This window comes from Molothrus aeneus, chromosome 9, assembly GCF_037042795.1.
Source record: "Molothrus aeneus isolate 106 chromosome 9, BPBGC_Maene_1.0, whole genome shotgun sequence".
In the NCBI taxonomy this organism is placed as follows: domain Eukaryota; kingdom Metazoa; phylum Chordata; class Aves; order Passeriformes; family Icteridae; genus Molothrus; species Molothrus aeneus.
Window position 1 is genome coordinate 29,349,205 of NC_089654.1, and position 26,763 is coordinate 29,375,967.

A 26,763-nucleotide genomic window follows, 5' to 3' on the forward strand; every position below is an offset into this window, starting at 1 on the left:
GTGCAGCTGGATTCCAACATGCTCCTGCTTGGAGGAGGAACAAAGCAATGCAGGATGGGTTCTCTTGCCTTGAGAAAGGGATGATTCACCACTCTGAAATGGAAACTGGTTTTACCTGTCTTGAAGATGCTGAAGTACAAACCTGAGGTTCAAATCTACAAAGCCCAAAAAGTGGAGTTAAATATCGGTTGAGTTTTGAGTCTTCCAGATAGCAAGAAATGAATTCCATATTCTTCAAACACCCATTTAAAAGGGTTTGAAGAGAATATTATCAACTGACAAAGCATTTCTCACCTCAGCAACTGCAGATATGGGGAATCTACAGTTGATTTCTTGGACTGCAACAAGCATTTGAGAAACTCTTAAATAAGCAACAAACTTGTGAGTTAAGATGCTTCCACATGTCTTGAAGGAAAGCAGAGTGTAACCTTCTCCCTTACCCCTGAACCTTGAAGGAAAGCAGAGTGTAACCTTCTCCCTTACACCTGAACCTTGAAGGAAAGCAGAGTGTAACCTTCTCCCTTACACCTGAACCTTGAAGGAAAGCAGAGTGTAACCTTCTCCCTTACACCTGAACCTTGAAGGAAAGCAGAGTGTAACCTTCTCCCTTACACCTGAACCTTGAAGGAAAGCAGAGTGTAACCTTCTCCCTTACACCTGAACCTTGAAGGAAAGCAGTGTAACCTTCTCCCTTACACCTGAACCTTGAAGGAAAGCAGTGTAACCTTCTCCCTTACACCTGAACCTTGAAGGAAAGCAGAGTGTAACCTTCTCCCTTACACCTGAACCTTGAAGGAAAGCAGAGTGTAACCTTCTCCCTTACACCTGAACCTTGAAGGAAAGCAGAGTGTAAACTTCTCCCTTACACCTGAACCTTGAAGGAAAGCAGAGTGTAACCTTCTCCCTTACACCTGAACCTTGAAGGAAAGCAGTGTAACCTTCTCCCTTACACCTGAACCTTGAAGGAAAGCAGAGTGTAACCTTCTCCCTTACACCTGAACCTTGAAGGAAAGCAGAGTGTAACCTTCTCCCTTACATCTGAACTTGTAAAATCCTCAGGAGCTCCAGGACTACCCCAGCAGCAAGATTGTTCCATGTGGTGCTTTGAGGGTGCCCCTCTGCCTGCAGCCTTCACAGCAGCTCTGGGAAAGGTGCTCCTCTCTTCCAGCCTGGCCCTCTTCATGATGACGTTACCACAGATCAGGAAGATTAGCAGAAATGCCCCACCCCTTCTTTATGGGGATTTTTTCCAATAAACCAGAACTAGTTGTGTTCTGTCATGCTTCAGGCATCCAAGTTAAGCTCTGTAAAGCTTTCAGATGTCAACAGCTCAGCAGAAGATTTACTTTTTACTGTTAAATATTAATTTGCTCTTGCAATAAGCTAAGAAATCATTAAAAGCATTGAATTAATCAGTCACATCTTGTAAGCTCTACAACAGAAATACTGGCTCAGGGATCCTTTCCATTCCTGAGTTCAAAGAATTTCCAACAACTTGGCTCCCTCATCTTTAGATTGCTGCCATCTCTTCACTGCTGTCCTTGCTGCTGCCATGAGCATTTTTATTTTCAGTCAACACACATGAAGTTAGTTCCTTATTTTCCACTGAAGTTATCCTCTTTACTAAAACAGCCAGTAACACAGGTAAATTCACACAGGCACTCGTGACCAGCACACAGAGCAAGGAGCTCCACTCACCTGACAGTGATGAGTCTCTGTATTCAGTTCTGTATTTCTCAAAAGGAGAAGTCATTTCTTCTTTAAAGTTTGCTGTCTATATCCACATTCAAAATATCTAAATTTAAATGCCGAGTTCTAAGACACATTGTGCAACCCCCTCTCCTTATATCACTCAGACATGCTTAGGTCTATCTGCACTTCTAACAAGGATTTTGAAAATTAATATTAAGAGATGGTTTTGGTTTGTGGGGTTTTTTGTGGCGGGGTTCTTTTTGTTTGTTGTTGAGGGGTTTTCTTTTTTTTTTTGTAAGTCTTGGCCATACTCACCACAAATGATAAAAAAACTACCATTAAAATAAAACCCTTAATAATTGCTGCTTTCCAACAGACTGGTCCCTGTAGTTGAACTGTTACTTAATGTGCTTCAGCCAGCCTTCACTATAAAGGAATGGAGACACCCCAGGCAATATTCACACAAGCAGTATTGGAACCAGCTGCTGCAGAGCCACCTTAGGAAAAAAAGGTTTCTCAATTTAATTGGGAAAACAGGAGGAAGCATAAATTTTACTGCCATTAATAACTTCAAGCAATCCCGATATGACTTTACCTCACCCTGATGGCTGGACATGTGCTTTTTGTTAGGGTCTTTGCCACATCTGACCCTCATTGTTTGCTCACTTGATCAGGTAAGAAAATGTATGTTTCTTTATAGGATAAACGAGGCCTATTAAAGTCAGAAAAAACACTGCAGTAGCCTATAAGAAGCTCCATTTTTCAACAGATGTGTGAAGCTCCATAATAAGTTCATTACAAAAAGGCCAAGTGAACTCATAAAGAGAGCACATCTACTTTAAGCCTTCTTAAAAGAAACTTTCATAAAAGGAATAGAGCATTAAAAGCCCACAGCACTCCGTTAATTAGAGAGCAAAGTACTACTTGGCTTTTTAAACAGCAGTCACCTTGTAATCCAGCTTGGCTGCAGACCATATCAAGCCTTGATTGTTAAGAAGCCCAACATACAACTGTTTGGCAATTCTTTGATTGCTCATTAAACCCAACTTGTAAAGAATGGAAAAATATCAGAGGAATTTCAGCAGTTCCCAGAAAAGATTCTATCAATGAATCCAGTGAAGACAGGCTCCTCACTGAGGACTAAATGTGACTGTCAGTGCTACTCTCTGCTCTGGTTTCTCCAGCTTCAATGAACAAGACAGAGAAGCCTGACTTACTGTGGAGTTTCCACAGCCTGTGAATTTTTATCTGAAATTAGGTGGATACTGCTTCTTATTATGCTTATAATAAAGAGATGAAGAACATCATGCCAGGATGCTCACATTAATAAGGCAGAGAGGCTGGGCACAATCTGTGACTGGCAAAACCAAACTGGTGCTCCCTGGGGCTGCCCACACTGTATTTCAGAGTGCTGTATAACAAACACTGCTCTGCTTGGCTGAAACACAAATCCACAAGGCCCAAGTGCTTTCAGCCACTGTAATCTGTGCTGGAAAACATAACCCAGGATGTCGCAGACATCTTTCATGAAAAATCCTTTCTTAAGATTTTTCCTTGTGAGAAGCTGCAGTTTCAGCAACCAAAAGTAAACAATGATTATCTGCTGCTGTGGAATGCAGCAGGTAGACCCGTGATTGGTCTCCTGTGGGTGTTGGGATTTCCTGACCACTCATGGCAGAGCTGGCTCTTGCTCTGTCTGAGACACAGATCTCTGTTATTCATTCTTGTCTATTCTTAGCTTAGCTAGCTGCTGAAGAAACCTTTTCCTTTCTATTTCTTTTTAGTATAGTCTTAATGTAACATATATCATAAAATAATAAATCAAGCCTTCTGATCATAGAGTCAACATTCTCATCTCTTCTTCATCCTGAAAACCCTTGTGACCATGGTCACACCCAGGATGTTCCTCACCACCTAAAATCTATTTGAGATTGACTAGCTTGGCACTGTGTGGCACTTTCAAGGCTGTATGCACAACCCTTCTGCACTCCAGGTTCCCTTTGGGCCTGATTTGCAACCAATCCTGTTTTGTGACCCACCCACTTCTCAGCTCACCAGTGTCTGTGTTCAGTCTTCAATTTTTAAAAGCAAACAGTAATTGCAAGCAACAGAAGAGATACTTAAGTCTGACTTCCAAGCATAATGGCTTTTTATTCTTTCAGCATGGCTTGCACTGGGGAGTGAGTGAAAAGAAAATGGCATTTCAAGACAATATGTATTGAGTACACCTGAGAACTGTCCAGCAGCTCTGGGAGATGAACACACACATCATCAGAGATATTTGTTCCCTGCACAGAGTCAGTTCTACTCCTTTTACTCTCTGAGCAGCACCACAGTTCCTTCCCACTGGAACAGCTTTTGCAGCATTCCCTGTAATTTGCAGCCTTGGACAGGGATTTCTCACTGATGGGAGGAAGCAGAGATGCCAGCACTGCCCCCCACACAGGGATGCTGCCAGGAGCTGCTTCTCAACAGGGCTCCAGCAGAGCCTTTCAGGCTGCCTCAAGCCCCTCAGCAGCACTCAGCTGGCTCTGCTGTACCAGCTGCCTGCTGCTCTCATGGCAAATGAGGAACTATTTGTCTCACTTCACAAAGGCTGTGAAACAACTCAGAGTCAGCATAGAACAGCACCCTTATTAGAAGACTATGCATCACAAGCTGTGCCTATATTTAAGAGAGCTGTACTAAAAATTTGTATTCAATTTGGCCACTTAACTGAAAAACAAAGTGGATTTGGTCCAAACAAAGAGTGAGGGGGTTTTATTTTTCCTTGAATGTTTTCTTCTGTTTGCTGCCAGGGCATTTACTTTAGAAGCCAATCACACATCCAGGGGAAGAATTATGAAAAAGGGTAACATTTCCCTTATGTCCAACAATGGAAGAGCATTTCCAGGAATCAAGAAAACAGATTTGTATCCTGTTTTGAAGTTCAGCTTTGTGTTTCCCCCTTTCCAAACTCTACCATAATTGGAGCAAGTCATTCCTGTTCTCCACTTCCCCTGAATTCTGCCATGCAAAGCACAATGAGAGCACTCTAAGAGTGAAGCAAACCTTCATGGATTAGTGTGTAGCAGGCTGCTTTGGTCTTTCTTTCCAAGGGGATGACTGGAAGACACTGAACCTGTGTTTTCCACATTTCAGGCAAACATCTAGTTTAAACCACTTGGTGAATTCACATGAATTCTCACCTTAGGCAACTGAAGTCACACTTCATATGTACTGGCATGGAAAGGAAAGATCACTCTAAACATAATTTCTAAGTATTAAAACAAAGCCACACTACAAAAAACATTCTCTGCGAGGCCCTGGTGATTCAACATTTAAAAGGTTTTCTTAAAGGATGGAAGTCACTCAAAGCAACAAAATCTCTTTTCCTAGCTCCTAACCACCCTATGTATGGAAAAAGCTGAGTACAGCAGGCTGTATCTTATAGGCCTCCACAGCTCTGCTCCAGCTTCAGATCTCAAGTCTGAGGCCAACCTTCCCTCAGCTGCACACAGCTCTTGGAGAGTCCCAGCCTAACAAAGATCAGCTGTGGCTCATTAATTTGGGTGCCTGCAGGGAGTAAGAGGAGCTTTGTCATATACAATGCTTAAAACTTGTGAAGAGAAGCAAGTGGTGCTGACTGGCACAGCTACATGGGGAAGCAGGCATTGGCACCATTAAAAAGAAAAAGCCAATTAAAATGGAAACCAAGACTTAAGCAGAGTTTCTCATGTCCATGCTTTCAACAGCAGCCTCAACACTCTGGAGTGTGATGGAAAGAAAATGTTCCTTCTCCATTACACCCATGGTGTATTTATTCCTCTCCTGAGAGCTCAGTTGGAGCCAGTTCATCCCCACTGCTTCAGCCTCTACCTCCACTTAGAGCCTTCCTACTCCCAAGCAATTCACTGACCCTTGGGAAAGCAGAGCATCCTCCAGAACCGCACACTGCATTCAGCTCCATGCTCAGCCCTAAACCCCTGCCAAACAAATCCTTTCATTCTTTGCAATCTCAACTCTCCCCTTAACACCTATTACACTTAATTTGTACCCATCTCAAAGCCAGTGCTAAAGACTCAGAGGCCCAGCATGCATAAATGCTAAATTTCAGGAGCTTGAGTCAAGCACACTTGACCTCTTGGCATTAAGAGTTGTACAAGGACTTGTCAACAGCTGTTGTGCTGTGTTAGCACTTGGAGATGACCTGCAAATGTAAACTGAAGGGTACTGACTTGAATAATGTGTGTTTAATACCCAAATAACCTGTATAAATGGGGCATCTGGCACATGGCTGTTATATTATTCAGATTGCAGACTTCTCTCAGACAGGATATGGCAAGTGATGCATTTGAGAATTGTTCAAATCACCATACCAAGAAAAGTCTCACAAACCCCAGTGATGGCTTAAAGAAGCAAGTAATAGAATTTTTAGCACATCAAAAGTAAGTATCAACCAATTCTACAGGGAGAAGCAAGAACAAACAGCACACGCCTCTATGAAAAATTCAAATTAAAAAAAAAGAAAGAATGGCTGAATACATCCTAGATGAGAAAAGAAACACACTGAACATTCTGGAAGTACCAGCAGGACTTGCAGTAATTATCCTAACAGCTACAATTTTAGCAACCAGTTCTTCTGAGCTAAACAGCCTTCACACAGGCCTAGTTACAACTCTAAGAAAATGGCATTTGAAAAGCAATTCTCCTCTCCACGTTACAGACAGACACTAGAAAGCAGATATTTAACTGGTGAGCTCAGTCTGACTCTGATACTAAATGGAGAATTTCTGGGAGCAGGGACTTCAGTGATTTGTGCCATTGCCTGGGGTGATAAATCCCCAGAAGCCTCCCTCAGACCACAGCATTATCTGCTGTATGAACAAAAGGGACAAGTTCCTACTCCAAAAACCTTACAACCCAAGCTGAACCAAACTAACCAGATCCTCTCTCAAACAAGAGGAAAGATTTCCCCATCAGCTTCCATTTCTCAGTTCACTTTACTACCAAATAACATTGTCTTGAGGACAAAAAGATAAAGAAGAAGGCTTTCAAATGCCAATTTTCATTGTTCTAGCTCAGACCAGAGCAAAGAGAAAGTATAAAAGGATGTGAGGCATTTCAGGCTGTACCTGGTAGCTGTTGTATAATAATCACCAACAGGATTAAGGCTTCCAAAGCACTCTAAGTTTTCATGGTGTTCACTAAAGAGCAGTAAGGCTTTGTTGAGGTTGAAGTAGAATTGAGGAGACAAACAGCCCTAAGAGACTGCACAGCTGGAGGAGAAAGCTGAGATTCACCACCGCATTGCCCTTGCCCCAGCCAGGATCTGATCCACCCTCTGCACTGGATTCAGCACATCCCAAAGCCAACAGGTTTCAGAAGACTTTAGCAATGTCTTGCATCAGTGATTCACACAGACAAGATTCCCTATTCCCACTCAGCAACCCCTAAAGTCAAAAGCTGCAAAACCTTTAGTGTATCAACCAGAGCAGCCTCCAGGCAGTATCAGCCAAAGAACACAAGAAGCAATAGAGTCCCTCCTCAGAACTCCAGCATACAACAGTGATCAAACAGAACAATCCTCTGCTTTTTCCAAATTCCTTATTGTTTCCATGGCCTTCCCCTCGACACAACAAAAAGTTTCACTTGTAACTGATGTACTTACATGATCTTAACACAAGTGTAGAAATCAGTACTGCCTAGATTGAAAACTAACAAAATTGGGAGACTTCTGATCTCTCTGGACAAGTTACAAGAGCTAGCAGGTATACCAAGCTTCACTAAAAATAAATATTTAGATATCTAGTTTGTACCTACATCACCTAGGCCCTGTGAAGTTGCTGGCTATTTTTCCTAGGTGCTCCCCCAGAATTACAAACATCACTCATGTGTCAGCTCATGGTTTTCAGGTAGCTACTGAAGTAATTTTTAAAGACTGGAAGATTCATTCTACAGTTCAAGAAACCCTAGAAGCAAATCTACTGGAAAGCTGTGTGTGAGAGGATGATGTGAATGCCAAGAAGCTGGGAGTGGTGAGGAAGTGGCAAAAACAAGAGTGACCCAGCAACTTTTAGGTACATCACACCATGATGCAAACAGCTTCACTGAAATGCCTGTGTTAGACCAAAAGAAGACATACCCAGGAGAGCAGTGAGTTTGGGGAGCAAACCAACATGGACCATTTTACTTCTCAGGCCTGTGTCAAAGGAGAGATTCAGCAGCAGTCGAAGAGTGATATTCAGCAGGTCTTCATGTTCACATGGTACCATTTTCACAAGTTTTTCAACAATATCCATTTCAACCTGTATTTCAAGGGAAAAAAAAAAAACAAAACCATAATCCAGCCAAACTTACTCTGGCTTCAATACCCAATTTGTAGCCACAACAGTGACTGTTAATGCAGTTTCATCTGAAGTAGTTTCACTTATGCCTTTGTGGTTGAAGTCTTCTAGATTGGCTTACTGGGAAACATTGATTAAAAAAGGCTTTGAACCAACAAGTTCATATGTCTTGGAAACATTCCTCACTGTTGGAATACTGCAGGAATGTGGTAAAGACATCACCTGCAAAACTAGTTTGGGGTGAACAAACTCATTTAAACTTTAACACATGCAATCCTGCAGCAACTGCCAGTGGAGTCAAAGATAGACCCAACCAAGAAAGACAGAAAATTGGCACCCAAAAAGAATTTGAGACCTTTCATTATGAATTTCAAATGAACCCCTAGCCAGAAGTGTGCATGTGCTCTCAGAAGAGACATGCCATCCTACATGTCAATTTAATAAAAGCATGAAAGTCATCTTGAAACATGTATCACTTTCAAATTAAAAACTGGAATCCAGAAACTGAGAAGTGGTATCAGTTCCTGAGATCATGTTCACTTTACCAGCCAGAAAACACATCTGAACTGGCAAGACTTCAGAAAGTCATGTTTTAAGCAACATTTTTATCATGTTTTAAGCAACATTTCTGAGCTTTTATTTGACACAATCTTTTAAATGCTTTTTTTGGGTTTTTTTTGTTTTTTTTTTGTTTCCCAGACCCTTCTTTGGCCAGAAGGAGGCACATAAAATGACTTGGCATTCCTCAGACTTCTCCATGTACATTACTAGTCTGGTTATAAATAGACACTGAATGAACACTAAGGAAAGAAACTACAGCTCTCCCCACACAGCACAGTGCAATCATCAACAACTGCCTGGACAGCTTTGATCAGAAACAATCAGATAGCAACAACTCCTACCTCACTGCTTTGAATTTCATATGGCCCTGCAACAGCCAAGGAAAGAATGTGCTATAAATACACATGGATTATTCACTTGTACTCTGAATCAGGTGCTGCACAACTCATCTTGGATCATTTTGTATTACTGCCCAATACAAACCTCAGAACCCCTTCTCCTTCACTGGTAGCTTTCCTTAATAATACCATGGAGAAAAAAGCATCATCTTTATTATCAGTAAGGAATGCTCCCACAGCTGACCTGAAGCACACCAACATTTCCAAAATTGTTAGAACACTCTGAAATCAAATTGATTCAACAGCTTTGTTTATCTTTCCAGTAAATCAGGAGAATGGGGAAAGTGTGCCAGCAAATCAGTGGCTGCAGAGCTAATTCTTATTTTCCTAACCAAGTCCCATATATAAATAAGGGAGATACTTCTTGTCTGCAGCGTTCAGTGCACATGCATGCAAAGGTCCAGTTAATTCACCACTGCTTTTACACAGATCTTTTCATCTCACAATCTCTGTACACCATTGATCTCAGATTACCTCTTGGATAAAGCAAATGTATCATTTTCATCTAATTAATTGAAATAGAGGCACAAAGGTGAAGTCAAGCATCTATTAAAGTATCAGTAAAGGAGGTACTTGGCTAGAGTTTGAAGTCACAAAACAAATTATGCTACAATTTCAGAAGTGTAAGACCTCACCAAAAAAAATTATGAAGAATAACTGCCTCCAGTTCTTAGGAGCTACTGGCAGCAGGAAGGAACCAAACTGACACAGGAAATAAGTAAATTAGTCCAGCAAACTCCAGAAGAATCAATATCTCTCTTCCTTAGTCAATACATGGCAGAAACAACAATATGTTGCCCCAGGAGTATAGTCTGGGGGCAGAGTCATGGGCACCACCACAAGTGGGGGTATAACAAGACTCTGAGGTGCTGAATTCAAAATCTGGAATTTTGTGGATCATATTTTGCATCATATTCTCTGTTTGGGATTTCCTCCAATGTGTTTGCAGTAGGTTACATCTGGATGTTGTGCTTTTCTTGCACTCATTTTACTTGTAACAAAACAGGATAATCAGTGCTAGAGATACTCAGTGTGAAAACAGAGATGTTTCCCTTTTCCCTCCAACCACACAAAGTTTTCAGATCTCCAACCTTTCCAGCATTCAGTAGAGTGCTACAAGCCTCACCATATCATTTTTGTTCTCCATGAAAATGCTGAGTTTCTTCAGGAAGGTTACAACAAGGATGAGCAGCTCAAAATTATCCCGGTCCAGTGCTTTCACCAACATGTGCACAATGTTCTTGTTCCTCATCTTCAGCTCAATGCGAGTGTCCTCAGCCAGGTTTAGCAGCAGGTAAATCGCAACTGGCAAAGGTCAACAAAATCACAGCAACAGATCACACCCACCACAGCTACACAAGTCTCTATTTACACTTGAAGTGCTGAAGACAAGACTTTCAGAAGCATTTTGCTCCCTTTGCAATAAATTTTCAAGGAAATTGCCAGTGAATTCTTTTTTTTGGCCTCTTTAAAAAGCATTAAGACCATTAATCTAATCTAATTCGAATCGTGGCTCTGAAAAAAATTAGAATTATGATAACTAGAAGCTTTTTATGTTGTGTGGTTTGTATTTTTTTTAATTTCAATTACAACAGGAAGCAGTAAAAAGCCCCTCTCAGGAAAGGTTTGCCGCTCAGATAATTTCAATTTAACATAAAGTGTATTTTAGTACAAAAACTGAGATAGAATGAAATCTATTCAAAGAGTCAGATACAAGCTAAATTAGGCAAATTTCAAAAAACCCAAAAAGAAGAGTGGATCACTTTTGCTCTTCTTCTGACAAATGGCTTTTAAAATTATTAATAGTGTCAAACAATCTGATTAAGTATTTGACTTTTCCCTATTCTTTAGCAACACTCTTCCATCCAAATCCACACCTTCAGGATGTTTAAGACATCCTGGTTGTAACAAGAATCAAAGAGGATCCCTCAGCCATGTTTACCAACAACAAAATAATTTGCTATTTGGATTTGGTACCTCTAAGCAGCTGCTCCTGCTTGACAACCAGCCCTTTGTATTTCTTGTAAGTTTTCTCATAGTCCTTTTTCAGGGTTTGGTTTTCAGGATCTTCATCAAGTGAATTAGAGAAGTTAAGGAGTACAGAGATAAGTGTACAGGCTAGATGACAATTGTCCTCTAAAGTGTTCCTCAATCACCAGTGAGAAGCAAGGCATCTATGGAATACCCAAGAGTGTCAAGACTCTCCCTGAGCACCAGCTGCCACACCTGCAATCCAGGCCATGCCTGTTCTCTCCCTCTTGGCCAGGATATTTTACACCCTCCTAAGCAGCACAGATGTTCTAAGACATACTGCTGATAAAATACAATTTTTGGATTTTTTCTTGTGTTGCTTTAATAGCTTCAGCTTAACCTCTTCCACATCCCAAAATCTTCACTCTTGGTCTTTCTCATATCTGCAATTCTATTTTGCACTTTCTGGTAAATTCTACTGTTTTTACAGAAGGTGCTGTGCACTCATCTTGTGTGACCCAACAACACTCATCAAGACAAGTCAGAAGTCATTAGGCTACACCAGAACACCAAAAGGATATCAGCTTTCTTCTTTTTAGCAAGTTCTTCCTGCCAAAGTTCATGTCTCTTCAGTTCATGGTCTATGATATTCATACACAGAGCTCCAATTTTGTAATGTGTGATTATCCCATGAAATTGAGAGAAACTACATTGAAGAAATAATACTTGTGAGGAATAGATGCCAACAACTCTGTATCTACTGTGACATCTATGGTAGTAATACATGAAATATTAAAAAAGGTATTTACAGTTTAACCCATTAAAGCACTTTCCTATTGGAAAATTATTTCAAAACAAGAACAATCCCTGAAAATATGAATATTTTCTCAACTTGCAGAAAGATAAGGAATAGTTTGCTGATCCAGATCAAAATAAAAACACATTCCAATTTTCATGCATAAAGGAAAAGGTTTTCCCCTCAGCCCTGCCTTCCATTCTGCAAGTACTTCAGAGCACTCTCTCCTCACTAGAAATAGAATAGAGACCTAAAATCAAGGTAAATGCAACTTCTGCTTGAATTATTTCTAGGCAGGGTATGCAGAAACACTGGCACAGCTAAATAAGAGCAAGTGCTCACTTCAGTTTTGGACACTGTTTCCCCCCTGTAGGTGTGCAGATGGAAATTAGAGGTGGCAGCTCAGCCACCTTTCATTTCTGACACAAAGCAATGAGTCAGAATCTTTACTAGCTTCTTCCCAGCTCTCTTACAAACTTCCTCACCACGAGAGTTCTTTTTGTGACAAGTGATAAAACTGAGGCACAAGTGTGTTTCTGTCTGTTTTTGCTGTTTCAGTGAAGTTTTGCAGCACAGAGCAATAAACAAATGAAAAGTCACTAAGCAGAGCTACATTCTTTATGTTCCTAAATCCAGGGACTCTGCACTCACCTCGAAAAGCAGAAGAAAATGTAAATGATATTGGTAGCCAGTTCAATGCTTTGTTTCCAGTCTTCCCTCAGCACTCTAGCCAATGCACCCAGGGCAGTTTCTGAAGTGAAACGAGATTTAGAGAAGCATCAGCATTTTGTGTCCCTCCTTTTTAGCTTGTGAGCCTCAGAATTTGAATACATCTATCAGTTTTCTAGTTTTCTCACAGGTACCTCACTTTGACAGGCAGCACTGCTCACCAGTTCTGTTTGGAGGCAGTACCAGAGAGTGCCCTGGGTGGTCACCCTGTCACAAAAGTGGCAGCAACATGGAAGGAGAGTGCAACCAAACACTGAATTCATCTCAAAACTACCACTAACCTTCAGATCCTGTGGCCTCTGCCAGCTCTGTGCTCCACACTACATTGTGTCCCTGCCTAAAACACTGCAATTTTCACTTTCAAATCCCCTTTAAATTCTGCCTGGACAGACAGTATTTCTCATCCATCTTCCCATTTATTTTTCCCCCTGAATCTACTTCATATTATTTAATAATTTGGTTTCTTCTTGTCTGATTTAATTTCACTTTCCCAGTCACGTTCCCCTAGCTAGTCTCTATTCATGCTACATCATGTTCCTTGATCAGAAAAGCAGCAACTGGGAACATGAAGCACTAAATATTTTCAACAGCTCTTAGGGACAAGCCATTATTTCATGGCTCACCATTCCCATGCCATCTTCCATGGTGACACTGCAAGATGGGCATGAATTGAAGTCATCAATACATGAGGGTATAAGGGCTCAGCAAAAGAGACAAAAAGGGCAAGGAAAGAAAATAAAAAAAAATTAACTCATGTCAGCTGGAAAATTCTCTTTTCAAGGCAAGTTCCCTGATCTACAGAATACACCAACACATTCCCATCTCCACCAGTAATGCCAGCTGGAGTTAACTGAGCATCAAAATAAGGAGGAGGATTTCAGTAGTAGGCTCACCTAAGACCAGTCTGAGCAGCATCCATTTGTAGAGCTTTGATGGCCACCTTATTCTAAACAGAGAAACAGAGCCTAGCAAACTAAAGAAAATCCCAAATGAAAGATGAACTACTTTTCCCTGGACACAAATGAACAGCACATCAAGAGAAATTACCATTGGGTTTTAAAATTACCATTTATAAGCAGCTCTTCCAAATTATCAGGATTCCTGGCCAGCTGCAGGATGAGGGCAGAGCCCCTCACCTTGTCAGGAATGTCCTCGTACAGTAACTCAATGTACTCATCCATGTCATTGATGTTGGCAACTTCATCAATCTGAAAGCATCAGAGCAAGGCCTTCACTGAGGGACAGGGCAATTCAACACCAGCAATCACAATGTGACTCAGTTGTCACACCAAAGGGCACTCAGCTTCTGAGTACACATCTTAGGCAAAGATAAAATACAAGTTAAAAAACCCCAACACATGCAGAATGACTGTCAATGAACAGCAGGAAATCTGAGGAGATAGAATTCCTAAAAATCAAAGGATGCTCAGGATGTCCTGTCTGATGTTCCAGTCCTCACTGTCTGTCCTGCTGTGTGCTATACTTGGAGGGGTAAGTATGCAAGTCAAATATTTTACCCTTTTTGGAGATAATTTTTTCCCATTGTGCAGTATTTCCAAACCAAGTTCTTTGTTTAAAAAACAAGAAGCAAAAATACCACAAGAATTCAGCATTTCCTCTGCCCTCCTCCCTTTTGTAACTTCTTACTGAATTAGTAAACAGGGTTTGCATTTCTCTTAACACAAATACTTACCTCTGTTCCTTCAAATGGGGGTGGATCTTTTGGCTTGCTGGTTTTCTCTTTCCTTTCTACAAAGAAAAAGACATGGGTGCAGTTAAGTTACACACAAACACAGAGCAAACACATATCCATTGTTCTCATGACCACTCCAGTTAAATCAAGGTCAAAGTCCTTTGGTGTCCAGCTGACCTGCCAGACTAACACAGGTTTCTGAACCTGAACAGTCCTAGGGAGTAAAACAAATCCCCAGCTGCCTTGTGACAACTCAGTCTAAATGATCAGTGATAGCCCTTATCAGGTGGGGAGACAGAGGCTGATAAACCTCAGAGCAAGCCCAGAGTGACAACACTCACTCCCACAGCGAGGGACATCAGCAGCTTTGATCCTTCTTGTGCCCTGTGACACATGCAAAGCTCTTACAATCAAACCCCATATATTACACAAATCTTCATTTTAAATTTGTCTCTCTAGGAATCCAGTTTGAGAAAAAAGCTTACCATTTCAGGCCTGCAAGAAACCTGGGTAACCACAAGGTAATGTAGAGTCTAATGTTAAATATTTAACTGTGCCCTGAGCAGAAAGTTTAGGGTAAACTTGAGACATAAACAGGAGCACCAAGAGGCCAGGAACTTTAGATGAGAAGATGAGAGAAATGCCCCAGGCTGTTTGCTACACTGGACCAAGGCTTGTGAGGCTCTGAGACTCTCCAGCTTTACACAGAGCCCAAATTCAGCCTAGGCACACTCTGTACCCTTGCAAGAGGTGATGGTAGAGATCTTTCTAGGAAGATCCCCTTAGAGACTTTTGATGTCACTCTAAGTGCAGATTCAAGATGATGAGGCTGTACCCAATAGCCAAATCTGTACCTCTCAAGTCCTGCTAAAGCACAAGGCAGCCAGTAAGAAGCATCAATACTAAATGTAACCAAATAATAAAATTAATTTGGTTATTTAAAAGGTACTTTCCTCACTTCAAGATCATAATTATTTCCAAGGGTGATAAAGATATGTCTCCTACTGTAACCATCCCCAGAGAATTGGTACATCAGACACATTGGGCTCTCAGCCAGGAACACCTCAGCAGTATTTGTTCAAGGCTGAGGCATCTCAGGCCCAAGCTGCTTTGTTCCTGTATTTTTTACCTTTTCCTGCTGAAGAATCTCTGCGATTCTGCAGGTAGTACAGCAGCTGCTCCACTTCTCCCAGCTTGGAGGGGTGAATGAGCTTGCATTCTTCAACCACCTTTCGAGCCAGGGAACCAATGTCTGTGTTTGCATTAAGGCTCTTCAGCCGAATTCTGCAACACAGACAAGTCTCTTTTCAGTTTTAAATTCTTTTTCTCTTCAGTCCTTTGATTATGTTTATACAGTCAAGAATTTCTCAAAGCAGAAATGATCCTGATACACCCAGTGCCTGTGCCTTTCATGTCAAAGTGGTGCCTCTGGACTCCAAATGGCAAGCAAGTGTCAAACAGATTTGGTGCAGTGTAACTGTTCATGAGCTGACAAGCAGCAACATTAAAGGCAGCTGCATGAACAGATCCCTTACAGCCACCTTGGATACAAAAGACAGTAATTGATTTGGATATACCCCATAAAAAGTGCACAGGACCACAAAGGAGTATTGCAGACAAAAAAGTCCCAAATGAGAGACAGTTCTGGGTGTTTGTCTGCACAGAAAGGTTCTTTTGCAGTGCCAGGAGTCTCCCACAGCTCTGGCAGATCTGCAGCCAGGTCCACAAGCAACGAGCAGGAAGAAATCTCTGTGGTAATTAACAACAGGCTGGGAAAAAAAGGAATTCCACCATCATGAAGATGTAAATTTTGTTGATTATGTTGATTCATCTGATGACAGAAATATGCTTCTGATATTTTCAAAAATTTGAGACAATTTAAGGATTCTCTTTTCTTTTCCCCCCAATTATTCTTCTAACACACACTCACACAGGCAGCCACTTCAGTTCAAATTTTCAAAAAGAAATCAGTACAGAGATAAAACCCCCCTAGAACAGATTCAACCTTGCAGCTTGAAAAATGAAGTTAGGATAGTTCTCTTAGCTTTTCCAGTGGGGAATATTTTAATGGTCTTGAAAGAAATTAACCAGGCAAAATTGAAATGCAGATAAAGCAGTGAATTCACTGGTTGGGCAGATCAAAACACAGGAGAGGCAACAGCTGGAACACAAGGCTGTCAGGAGGTTCAATGGTACTTCTTGCTCCAACATGAACTACCATTTGCACAGGAAACAATCACTTTTCTCTGCCTCAAGTACCCATCATGTAAAACAGAAGTCATCATTTTTCTTTACAAAACACCTTAAAGGACATGGCTGAAAAGCAATTCACAACGTGTGTTTCAGATGTTACCCTTGCCAGGCACGTGTTATTTCCTGCCTTTGAAATCCTCTGCTAGTCCAGCACTAAATTCCATAAAGATTATAAACTACAATTTCTCAGAGGTAGGTGGTACTCTGAGTCACTGAATCTATGAAAATTGAAATAAAATATCAGAGCTTGCTATGACCTTACATTTTCTGACATTCCTTGCGTTCCCCCAGCATGGGGTCTCCCAGCTCTCCCAGAATCGTTGCTTCCACTTCATAATGGACAATGAGGGCTTTCTCAGATGGATGCACATCTATGTTACCTCCTTTTACCTTCCTGTCATAAAGGGGAAAAAATGGATTAAATGAAAAGCTCAGAAAACACACCAGAGCAGAAATCAGGTACCTGCTATGCAGGCCCTAAAGCCAAGCAGTGCTCTCCTTCCACACCATATTCCATCCCACAAAGCCTGGTGCTACTGGCACATTCTTGGCTACTCCCTGTAGTACAGAAATATCCAAGCCACTGGTACAGCCTCACTCACAGAAATCAGGAAAGAAATCAAAGAAATCCTGTTCCACATCACTACCATGAGTAAAAAGATGCACTTCACCAAGCAGGTGAATTTCCCAGTTAGCTCCCTATTACCTTGTCAGTATTGACAAATCTTTGTCCAATGGCCTTCACTTAGTGCAGTCCTCTACAAATGGAATTTTTTGTCATTCTCTTGGCTAACTCCTAGTAGTTCCAATTCTCTGAGACCGAATCACAAATCATTTGTGTTTCAATTTAACTACTCTCTCTTGAAACACAAACCTCTTTGCTACTGTTCTTCACCTCATTGTGCCTGCTGCCAGGCTTGAGGGATTACAAAAACCAACAGCTGCCATCAAAATCTATAAATCATGTCTACCTGCTTTTCTACCATCAAAATCTATAAATCATGTCTACCTGCTTTTCTACAGCCACAGATCCTTGGGAGAAGAGAACAAAAGGGCCTGTCCTGCTCTCTCCTCCTTTGTGCCAACAATTCTGTGTCCATGCAGATCCAAGGCTCCTGAGGCTCAGATGGATGAAGACACAGCTCATTCCTGTTTTCAAGCAGTGGCAATACAGGGACCCATTTTTATTTATTGGTAAAGATGACACTTGTCCCTTTTCCACTTGTACAGTCATGCCATGAACCAGGCTGCTAAACACTGCAAATTAAAAGTACCTCCAAAATGTGGGTTTGGCTTTTGGGATGTGGAGTGGGTTTTTTGTTGGCTGTTCAGGTTTTTAGACAGATCATGTCCTTAAAGAGAATTACAAGTGGCTTCACCAGGGGTCATATCAGCATCTTGGAGATAGCCATGGCATTGGGTCAATTAGATCAGGAAAAATTACTTTAACCTCATAAAGCTGGAAATGTCAGCAAATCCAGATGCAGCCTGTGCTGTAACCATTCTCAGCAGAAAATGTTTGAAATGTGTCTCCATCTACCCAGCTACTCTGCTATCCACTGTTCCTTCTGCAGATACAGCTGCAAAAAATACCTTTGTCCTGAGATACAGCTGCCCAAAAAACCCCACAAACCACAGAAAGGTCAGGAAACAAAAAGTCCAGTTCAACTACCAGCCTTGCAAGGACATAAAGCTACACAGAGCCAGCAGAAATATCTCCCTAGTGCTGGAGAGTAACATTTTCCATGAAAGCATAGCAAAACTCCCTTTATGACTTGAGATATTTTAAAGAGACCTGGCTTTGTTCTCCTTGAGCAGTACCTTGAAGCAGGTGCTTCATTACAGTCTGTGGTCACAAGGTGCAGTCTTATGGCAAATCTATTTCAGGAGAATCCCTCTCCCCACCTCCAAATACATTTCTCCTACTGAGATCTATCAGGAGATGCCAACTGCAAACACTCAGGCTCCTGACAGCCAAAGTTCTGCTTAGTGAGCAGAGCTTAGGAATATTTACAGCTATAAAGACAATGGATAGAGAACAGAGTTTGGTAAAGTTTTGGTAAAGTTTTACAGGAATAAAGCTGGACTAACAGCTGATCATTGCCCAAAGGATTAGACCTTGCCATGTGTTCCCTGCTCCTGGCAGTCACCTTGCAGTTCAACATGAGGACTCATCAGTCCCTGTCACAGTCAATCCCAGCAATCCAACAGAAAACTCTCCATGGTCTGGAGAGAAAGTTTTCCACTCTGCAACAGAACTAAAGTGCTCTATAGAAAAGGAACAACACCTCCTATTTCTCATCAGGGAAAAGAAAGGGTGAAACCTCCTCCTTTTGGCAACAGTAAACCAATGATGAGCTTAGCAAGCAGGAGAGCCTTAGCTTAAGACTGCTTAAAGAGTTTTAGGACTTCCCAGATTTAATTTTTTTCTTTCAGAGGGATAGAGGGGTAAACTGAAGAACTTAGAGCTGCAGAGATTTTCTGCCCTCTCACACTGACACCCACCCTCTCTGCCTGAGCTATTTCTGAGCTAATGAAGTCACCAATCAATGCACAGCCAAGCTCCCTCCTGAAAATCCTACCTTGTGAAGTGCTTGAGGACCTACACTAAAATGTACTCTCCAGCCACTGAAGTTGTTTTTCATTTGGAAAACACTGCATTTGGACTGTCAGCATCACAAGGCAAATCCTCATTTACAGAAAAAAATCCCCTCCTCTCCCCCAAATCTACAAACATCTTCTTTACTGACTTTCTACACTTCCTGAGTCGGTAAATCACGTCACAAAACATTTGAAATTGCAAATATTATAATGAGCAGAAACAGCAATGCACTGGGGAGCTCTCATGCACATCAGCCTGTCCTTTCACTTCATTGCTTGCTTTGTCAACAAGAACCCAGCTCAGTTCAAGCTTTAAAGAGGAAGGCCTTTTCTACAGACAAAAGCTGCAAGCTGAGCTCACATAACCAAAGCTGGAGTGTTAATATCCTTTATTAACTGATTCCTTTAGAGGGAAAAAGCAAAAGCAAACTATCCTAATGAAAAGTGACACAAAGCACACGTGGGTAAGGCTGAAAATTCAATAACAAATCCCAGCAAGTCAGACTGGGTGGGAGGGGGAGTGCCCACGCAAGGGTGACAAAGGGAAACAGGGAGCAGAGGAATACCAGACTTGCACACCAGCCTGGCCACATTAAACAGCACAGCAGGTAGTTCTGGGTTTGTGCTCCCAAAAAAGAGAAACAACTACACCTGTTGCAGGGATGACTACAAAACAAAGATTCCTCCAACATCACATACGATGGCACAAACTGAACAGGTAAGGCTAAAAAAAAGACAGGCACTGCTCTAAAGTTACAGCTGGTGATTCAGTTAAGGCTGGTATTTGATTTTTACCCATCATGGCATTGCTATGACAGAATAGATGGTCAAAGATTATCAAGAGGGTTTTTTTTTCCCCTGCACTGATTCCAGCTGTGGAGCTTAATATGTGGCATGTAAGGGGAAAAAAAGCAAAACCTAGACAGTGTAAACAGGAAATTCTGCAAATACTAATAAATGGAAAGGAAGTAAAAAAACAAGAGCAGGAACTCCTTAGGATTCAAGACAGGATGGATAAAATCACCAGCACGATAGGAGGAAGTGACACTGTCCATTTGTGACACATGACATCTGAACAGAGGCCTAGATGACCTAGCATCTTTTGGGATTGATTCACTTTTGCTCTGAAACCACTGACAGAGATCCAAGAGCTGCCAGCTCAGGCCCTATTCTTTATGGTGACTGCTCTCACTGCCAAACTGACAGATAAAAGGCACCATTCATTCATCACACCTGCAACACCAAACACAGATCATACACTTTATACCCCACAGTTACCTCTTGCATTCACAATACCTGACCTGCCCAATCTGCCATGGCATTCTGTTAACATCTCCTCCAATTCAGTCTCCCAGCTGCTCCCTGAACCTGGCCTTGCTGTCTCTTCTCCCATCCCTGCTCCCCAAAGCAGCCACCTGCACTAATACACAATCATCCTCTCCAGTCATCTCCTAATAGCACCTATTCTCCTCGCCACCTGCTGTCACTTCAGTGCCTCATCCCAAACACACCATAAAATGCCAGCACAGCCATCCCCAGGCCAGGGCACCCTCCGAACCCCACCTCTCTGCCCACCCTGCCTCTGTAACCTTCACTCATCCTTAACCCTCCCAGTGCTCATCCAAACCTTCTCCCCAACAGGCCGGGGCAGGCTGAGGGGGGATCACCCAAACAAACCTGCCTCCCATTCCCTCACTCATCTCACCCAGCACACCACAGCCCCCAGCCAGCATCCAAACCAGCCCCTCCTCACTCGCCATACCTCCACCCACCATCATCATCATCATCATCACCCCTCCCAAAACACTCTCCATTGTCACCTCCCCAGTTATAATCACCCAACCCAGTCCTCACTACCGCCTCAGCCTCACACTCCACCCCACAGCTCCCCCATATTCCCCCCCTGCAAACACCCTGCAACACCTGTGTCTCGCACCACACAACCTGACACACTCCATCCTCCCTCTACACAACCTGCCGCGCCCCAACCGCCGCGCCTTCCCCCCACCCCCCTCACCGCGTTCATCCCCGCAGCACGAACCGCCGCCCCTCGTGCCCGTCCTCCTCCCCGGTTACCTCTTGAGGTACCGGGCGTCCTCGCCCTGCATGGCGGCGGTCAGGGGCCGTGAGGGGAGGGGATGGGATGGGATGAGGGGGGGGAGGGGGGCGGCCCGGGCAGGGCGCGGCCCCGCGCGCGCGGTGCTCGTTACCAGGGAGAGCGCGAGCCCCGCCCCGCCCCGCGCACGCGCGCCGCCCTCACCCGCCCCCCCGCCCGGCCCCGCCTTTCCCTCCCCGTTAGCGCCCCCTGCAGGCGCGGGGGAGGCGCTGCCCCGCCGGCTGCCGGCCCCTCACGGCGGGGAACGGGCCCCTCCCGTTGGCTTCCGGGGAATCACGACGTGAAAAAAAAAAGAAGCTGTGTTGTTTTTTTTTCCCCTAAATAAATATATACGCAAAAGTTAAGTTTATAAACTTGAGAAATGCTGCGTTTCTGGGCGTCGATATGATTCAGGCCATTTGACACTTGGCTGACAGTGAAAGGTGACCTTACCTCAGTACAGTAGAGGCAGCTTGGTACACTTTACTTAGTCTTCTGTATTTGTTTAATGCTTATTATTTTGAAATTGATATGCATCACTGCCAAACTATGAAATGGTTTTTCAGTTAATCAGCAAGTTATTTTTGGTGAGAGGTATTTGAGGACACTGCGAGCCGCAGGAGTGAGGAAGCTGGGTTGGAAGGGACCTCTGGAGATCATCCTGGCCAAGGCACGGTCACCCCGAGCAGGTGACACAGGGATGCACCGAGGTGGGTTTGGGATTCCACATTGCGAAATGGTTTTTCAATTAATCAGCAAGTTAGTTTTGGTGAGAGGTGCTTCAGCAATCTGCAAGCAGCAGGAGTGCGGGAGAATGTCAGAGTGTTCACAGAATCACAGCACGGCTGGGTTGGAAGGGACCTCTGGAGATCGTCCTGGCCAAGGCACGGTCACCCCGAGCAGGTAACATAGGGATGCACCCAGGTGGGTTTGGGATGCCTCCAGAGAGGGAGAATCTGCAACCTTCCTGGACAGCCTCCTCTATCACACTCCATGCAAAGAACATCCTCATGTTGAGGTGGAACTTCTTGTGTTTCCATTCATGGCTGTTGCACTGGAGAGCACCGAAAACCATCTGGCACCATCCTCCTGGCACCTCCCTGGAGACATTTACATGGATGGATGAGATCCCTTTTCTTCTCCAGACCAATCTGTCCCAGCTCCTGCAGCCTCTCCTCATCCAGAGATGCTCCAGACCCTGTGTGCAGTATCTAGAGGAGGATTGAAGAAGGGCTCTTGTGGTGTCCTGCCCCATTATGGCCACCTGAGCTGGTCACTGCTCCTCAGCACCAGCTCCTTGACTCAAGGCAGCCTTGGTGTTTTGGCACATAATCTTCCTTTTGGGTCACTGACACACAGAGAACACGGGGATGACACAGCTGTAGCTCCAGACTCAGGCACAGTGCCTGCATATCCAAAATCATGTTGGAAAAGTTACATATTCAGCCAGCACCTGAATTTTCTGTCCCTTTATCTTAGAGTCTCCAAGCCACTCTAAAGAAGAAGCAAATAGCATCATATCCAAGAGGTCTCAGAAAGGATCTTAATGGGATGTAGTTTTCTGGAGTACTCTTTACAACTGAAAATTCTGTCTGCCCAGAGTCATGGGGTAATGCAGAAATAAATAATAGACAACAAAGGTTTTGGTTTTCATTGTGGCAAAATATTAAGAATAAGTACTTAATATCTACTGATCCCATTAAAGACTAAGAATTTTTATACTTTCATAATCTGTAACAGAACAGAATAAAACATTTTATGGAATCCACACAGTGCCTGCCTTTGTTTTAACAGAAAATGGAAAAAGAAAGTACCCTGTGAAATATGAAGTGCTACCTTAGTGCAATGAATTTACAAAACATTGCTAGAACATAACACCCTTGTTACTTACTCTATTTTTATCACAGTAATATTGTCATAAAGAAAAAAAAATGCAGATACCTAATCAGAATGCTAATTCTCCAGTGATTTCAGCAGCTCTCCTGATAAGCATAAGCCAAACATTAAACTCTGAAGCCATATAGTCTGATATTTACTGAGCACTAAATGCCTGACAGTCTTCATTTATTTCACTACAAATTTATCTTATTGATCTGGTCACACGTGCCTGTGAATGGAGTCTAGTTTTAGACACCTATGGAAAACAGGCCAAAGATTACAAGATGAGACTGATACAGAAGAATGTGAGAACTGAAAAAATACAAGTAAAGGAACATTTATTCCAGGTAAGTGTGCCATGATGTTTGGGCTAAAATTGGCTGTTTGTCAGGACCTGAAGGGACAGCAGAGGCTGGAAAGAGTCCAAGTGAAATAAATATCTCAGCTTTGTAGGTATTGAGCCTACAAAGATCAGATAATTCTGCCAAGATCAGACAATTCTGTTGGGCAGTGACAACCAGTTGATGCTGGGTTCAGAAAACCACATGGCACAAACACCAAACCCCATGTATTGCATGGTGGATTCTTCTAAAATTCAATTGTAGAGCACGTGCTGCCTGAGGTTTTGTTCTGCAGCCTTGCCCTGAGCTTCTGATGTTGTTTTGCACAATTCCTTACATCCCTGTCCTTACAGTGTGATGAGGTTTATGGGATGGGAACTCTGGAGATCCCTCACCTGCATGGTAGAAGTAAGAGGAGGAAAGAGAGGGTGGAATTTGAGGCAGAAGGGTGATCAAGTTGCAAGCAGAAGCTGGAATACACAAGATTTTTGTGTCTCTACTTTGTTCTTTTGTTTGTATGGTTTTGGGGTAGTTTGGCTTTTTTCATAGAACAGTTGTAAGAAATATGGTTCTGGAGTCAGCTTGGAGGAGAGGGTTTTTTTTGTAGTGAGGGAATATAAAGGAGGGTGTGAAAAAGCTTGGGAGGTGCAGAGAAAATCAGACTAGGAAGAGAATGGTGGAGAAAGTTGCATGAGAAGAAGCTGGGCAAGCAGAAGCTGGAATACACAAGATTTTTGTATTTGTTCTTTTGTTTAGGTGGTTTTGAGGTGGTTTGGCTTTTTTCATAGAACAGTTGCAAGAAATATGGTTCTGGAGTCAGCTTGGAGGAGAGATATTTTTGTAGTGAGGGAATATAAAGGAGAGCGTGAAAGAGCTTGGGAGGTGCAGAGAAAATCAGAACAGGAAGAGAATGGTGGAGAAAGTTGCATGAAGAGAAGCTGGGCAAGAGGAGTGAAGCAGGTGGGTAAAAAACAAGAGGAAAGAACTGTGGAGTGTTCCCATATGATACATGTATCTATGTGTATATGTATATATATTTATGGTAGAATAAGCACAGATGGAGTAATTCACAACATTTTTATGCAAAAACTCCCAAATTTATATTTTTTTGGTCAGGCTGCAGACATGTGGACAGAATACACTCAGTGACATTGGAGCAACACCCACCACATTGCCTCATGGTAAACTTGATTTTATTTCTTCTTGTTTGTTCTCTTAGTATTGAAAAGTATTGATACTACCAGTGATTTTTAGGTCAAAAAAGGTGTTTCCATTGTCTTCAATGAGCCTTTGGTATATGACAAGACTGCATGTTGAAAATGCATTGGGACTGGTTTCTTTTACATCACTGGAAAAAAAAAAATTCAACCAAAATAGCCAACATTGTTTTTCTGTAGCAAATGGAACTATTGAAATGTAACAGACTAATCTCTTGTCTCTTGTGGAGTTGAGAAACCAAAGCAACCCTGAAATGTGTAATCTATCCATCAAAGACTGCATCTTGCTCTCAGGAAAAAAAAAAAAATCCAGTGGTTTGTAGGGAAAAAATAATGAATTTGGGACATTTGCCTAGACCTTGTAAAATGAACTGTGCCTAAAACTCCTGAAGACCCTTTATTAGCTAAAATAAAGTGGAGCACTCTGAAAGGATGACTCCCAGGGAAACATGCTAGGTGATTAGGCTGTGCAGCTCAGTGGGGGATGGAGATGATGTTGTTCTGCTGGGCTGTCACACAGGAAGGGACTCAGGAATGGAGGTAATGAACCCTGGGCTTAAAAGTTTATACTGGGAGGAGGAAGTGAGACAAGGCACAGAAAATCTGATACACAAAGGGAAAGTCTGGCTTAACTCCTCTGGATGGAATTAATCTTGGAGCACAGATCAAGGTGATTCCTGAATGCCTTTTTGATCAGCAGTGACAGTGACATCTGCACAGGAGAAGGTCATTTTCAGTGTGACATGTGGTTGTGCTGGCAAATCCTGAGTGCTTTTGTTATTCTTGAACGTGAGACTTCACAAAAATGAGAAGAAGATAACAAGATCCTCCATGAAGAGCTTGGTTTGTATTTTATAATATATTTAAAATATAAAATATTTTAAAATAGATTTAAAATACATTTTAAATGTATGAAATATATATATAAATATTTAAAGATATATATAATATAATATATATATTATAATTAAATAATAAAAATTATATATCTCAATATATATATTTCTATTTATTTTTATATTTAAATATATTTTACACATATTTTAAATATATTAATATTATGTTATGTGGTATGATATGATATGATATAATGTAATACAATATAATGTAATATAATGTAATATAATATAATATAATATAATATAATATAATATAATATAATATAATATAATATAATATAATATAATATAATATAATATAATATAATATAATATAATATATAAATATAATAAATATAACATAATATATATTTATTATATATCGAATATAAATTTATTTATTAAATTTATTACATCTTTTAATATATATTTTATATATATTATTTCTATTTAAAGATATTATAAAGATATTTTAAATATATTAATATTATGTGATAGATGATATTATGTGATATTATATTATATTATATTATATTATATTATATTATTAGTTTAATATAATATAACATAACATGGCATAGTAACACTAAGCTAAGTAAATGCATCAATTTTCAACTCATTCAAACCAGGGAAGAAAATTACCTGTAGGTTTCTATTGTTTCAGGTGTAAAAAGAAACATCTGGAGATGTGAGAAGAAGCAGATCTCTTCACACAGAGTTCACTGTAGAGCAGAGTGTGCTGCTTTCTCCTTTGGCCTATTGAAATCAGAATTGCTGCCTTCCATGGGACTGATCTTTGATGGCCTTATAGCTCCTTCTGGAGCTGGGGTTGTGCTAAAGTAACCATCTCCATGGATTTCCATGTGCCTGACTTGAGACCAGGCCTTCAAGAGGGAATTTTGCTGTGAGGAAGGCAGAACAGCTCATTGTACACTGTCACGGAATCTTAGAATCATGCAGGTTGGACAGACTTTTAAAATCAAGCCCAAGAATAAACCTAACACTGCCAAATCCACCACTAAAGCACATCCCCAAGTGCCACACCTACCTGCCAGCATGTCCTGGATATGGATGTTTAGTGTTTGTGCTGCACTAGGATTTGCATTCTCCATTTCTCCTCATTTTCTGGCAACCAGCCTGAAAAGATTAAATATGGAAGTGTTCACACAAGAAGGAACAGATGGCTTCTCTCTGTTTGTGTCATCTTGTGACCCCTGATGACAATGAGGGGCATTTCTTGTGCAAAATCCTGGTTTTGCTGAAATCAATGGGAGTTTACCACTGACCCCAGTGGGGACAGAATTTCACCTCTTAATGTTTATTAGATGCAGCAG

At 41.8% G+C, this 26,763-nt stretch overlaps 1 protein-coding gene across 3 annotated transcripts in view; it reads right to left on the reverse strand.

Moving 5' to 3' along the window:
- KIFAP3 (kinesin associated protein 3) overlaps positions 1-21,221 on the reverse strand; it is a 68,441-nt gene extending 47,220 nt beyond the window's left edge. For all 3 annotated transcript variants that reach the window (XM_066555195.1, XM_066555194.1, XM_066555196.1), the window contains exons 1-10: positions 21,097-21,221; positions 16,682-16,813; positions 15,296-15,450; positions 14,167-14,222; positions 13,540-13,681; positions 12,396-12,495; positions 11,530-11,654; positions 10,955-11,053; positions 10,104-10,282; positions 7,817-7,979 (exon numbers count right to left, since the gene is read on the reverse strand). In XM_066555195.1, coding sequence (XP_066411292.1) covers positions 7,817-7,979; positions 10,104-10,282; positions 10,955-11,053; positions 11,530-11,654; positions 12,396-12,495; positions 13,540-13,681; positions 14,167-14,222; positions 15,296-15,450; positions 16,682-16,813; positions 21,097-21,128 — 1,183 coding nt within the window. In that variant the 5' untranslated portion in view covers positions 21,129-21,221. The remainder of the gene's footprint in view (positions 1-7,816; positions 7,980-10,103; positions 10,283-10,954; positions 11,054-11,529; positions 11,655-12,395; positions 12,496-13,539; positions 13,682-14,166; positions 14,223-15,295; positions 15,451-16,681; positions 16,814-21,096) is intronic.
- Positions 21,222-26,763: the final 5,542 nt, after the last annotated feature.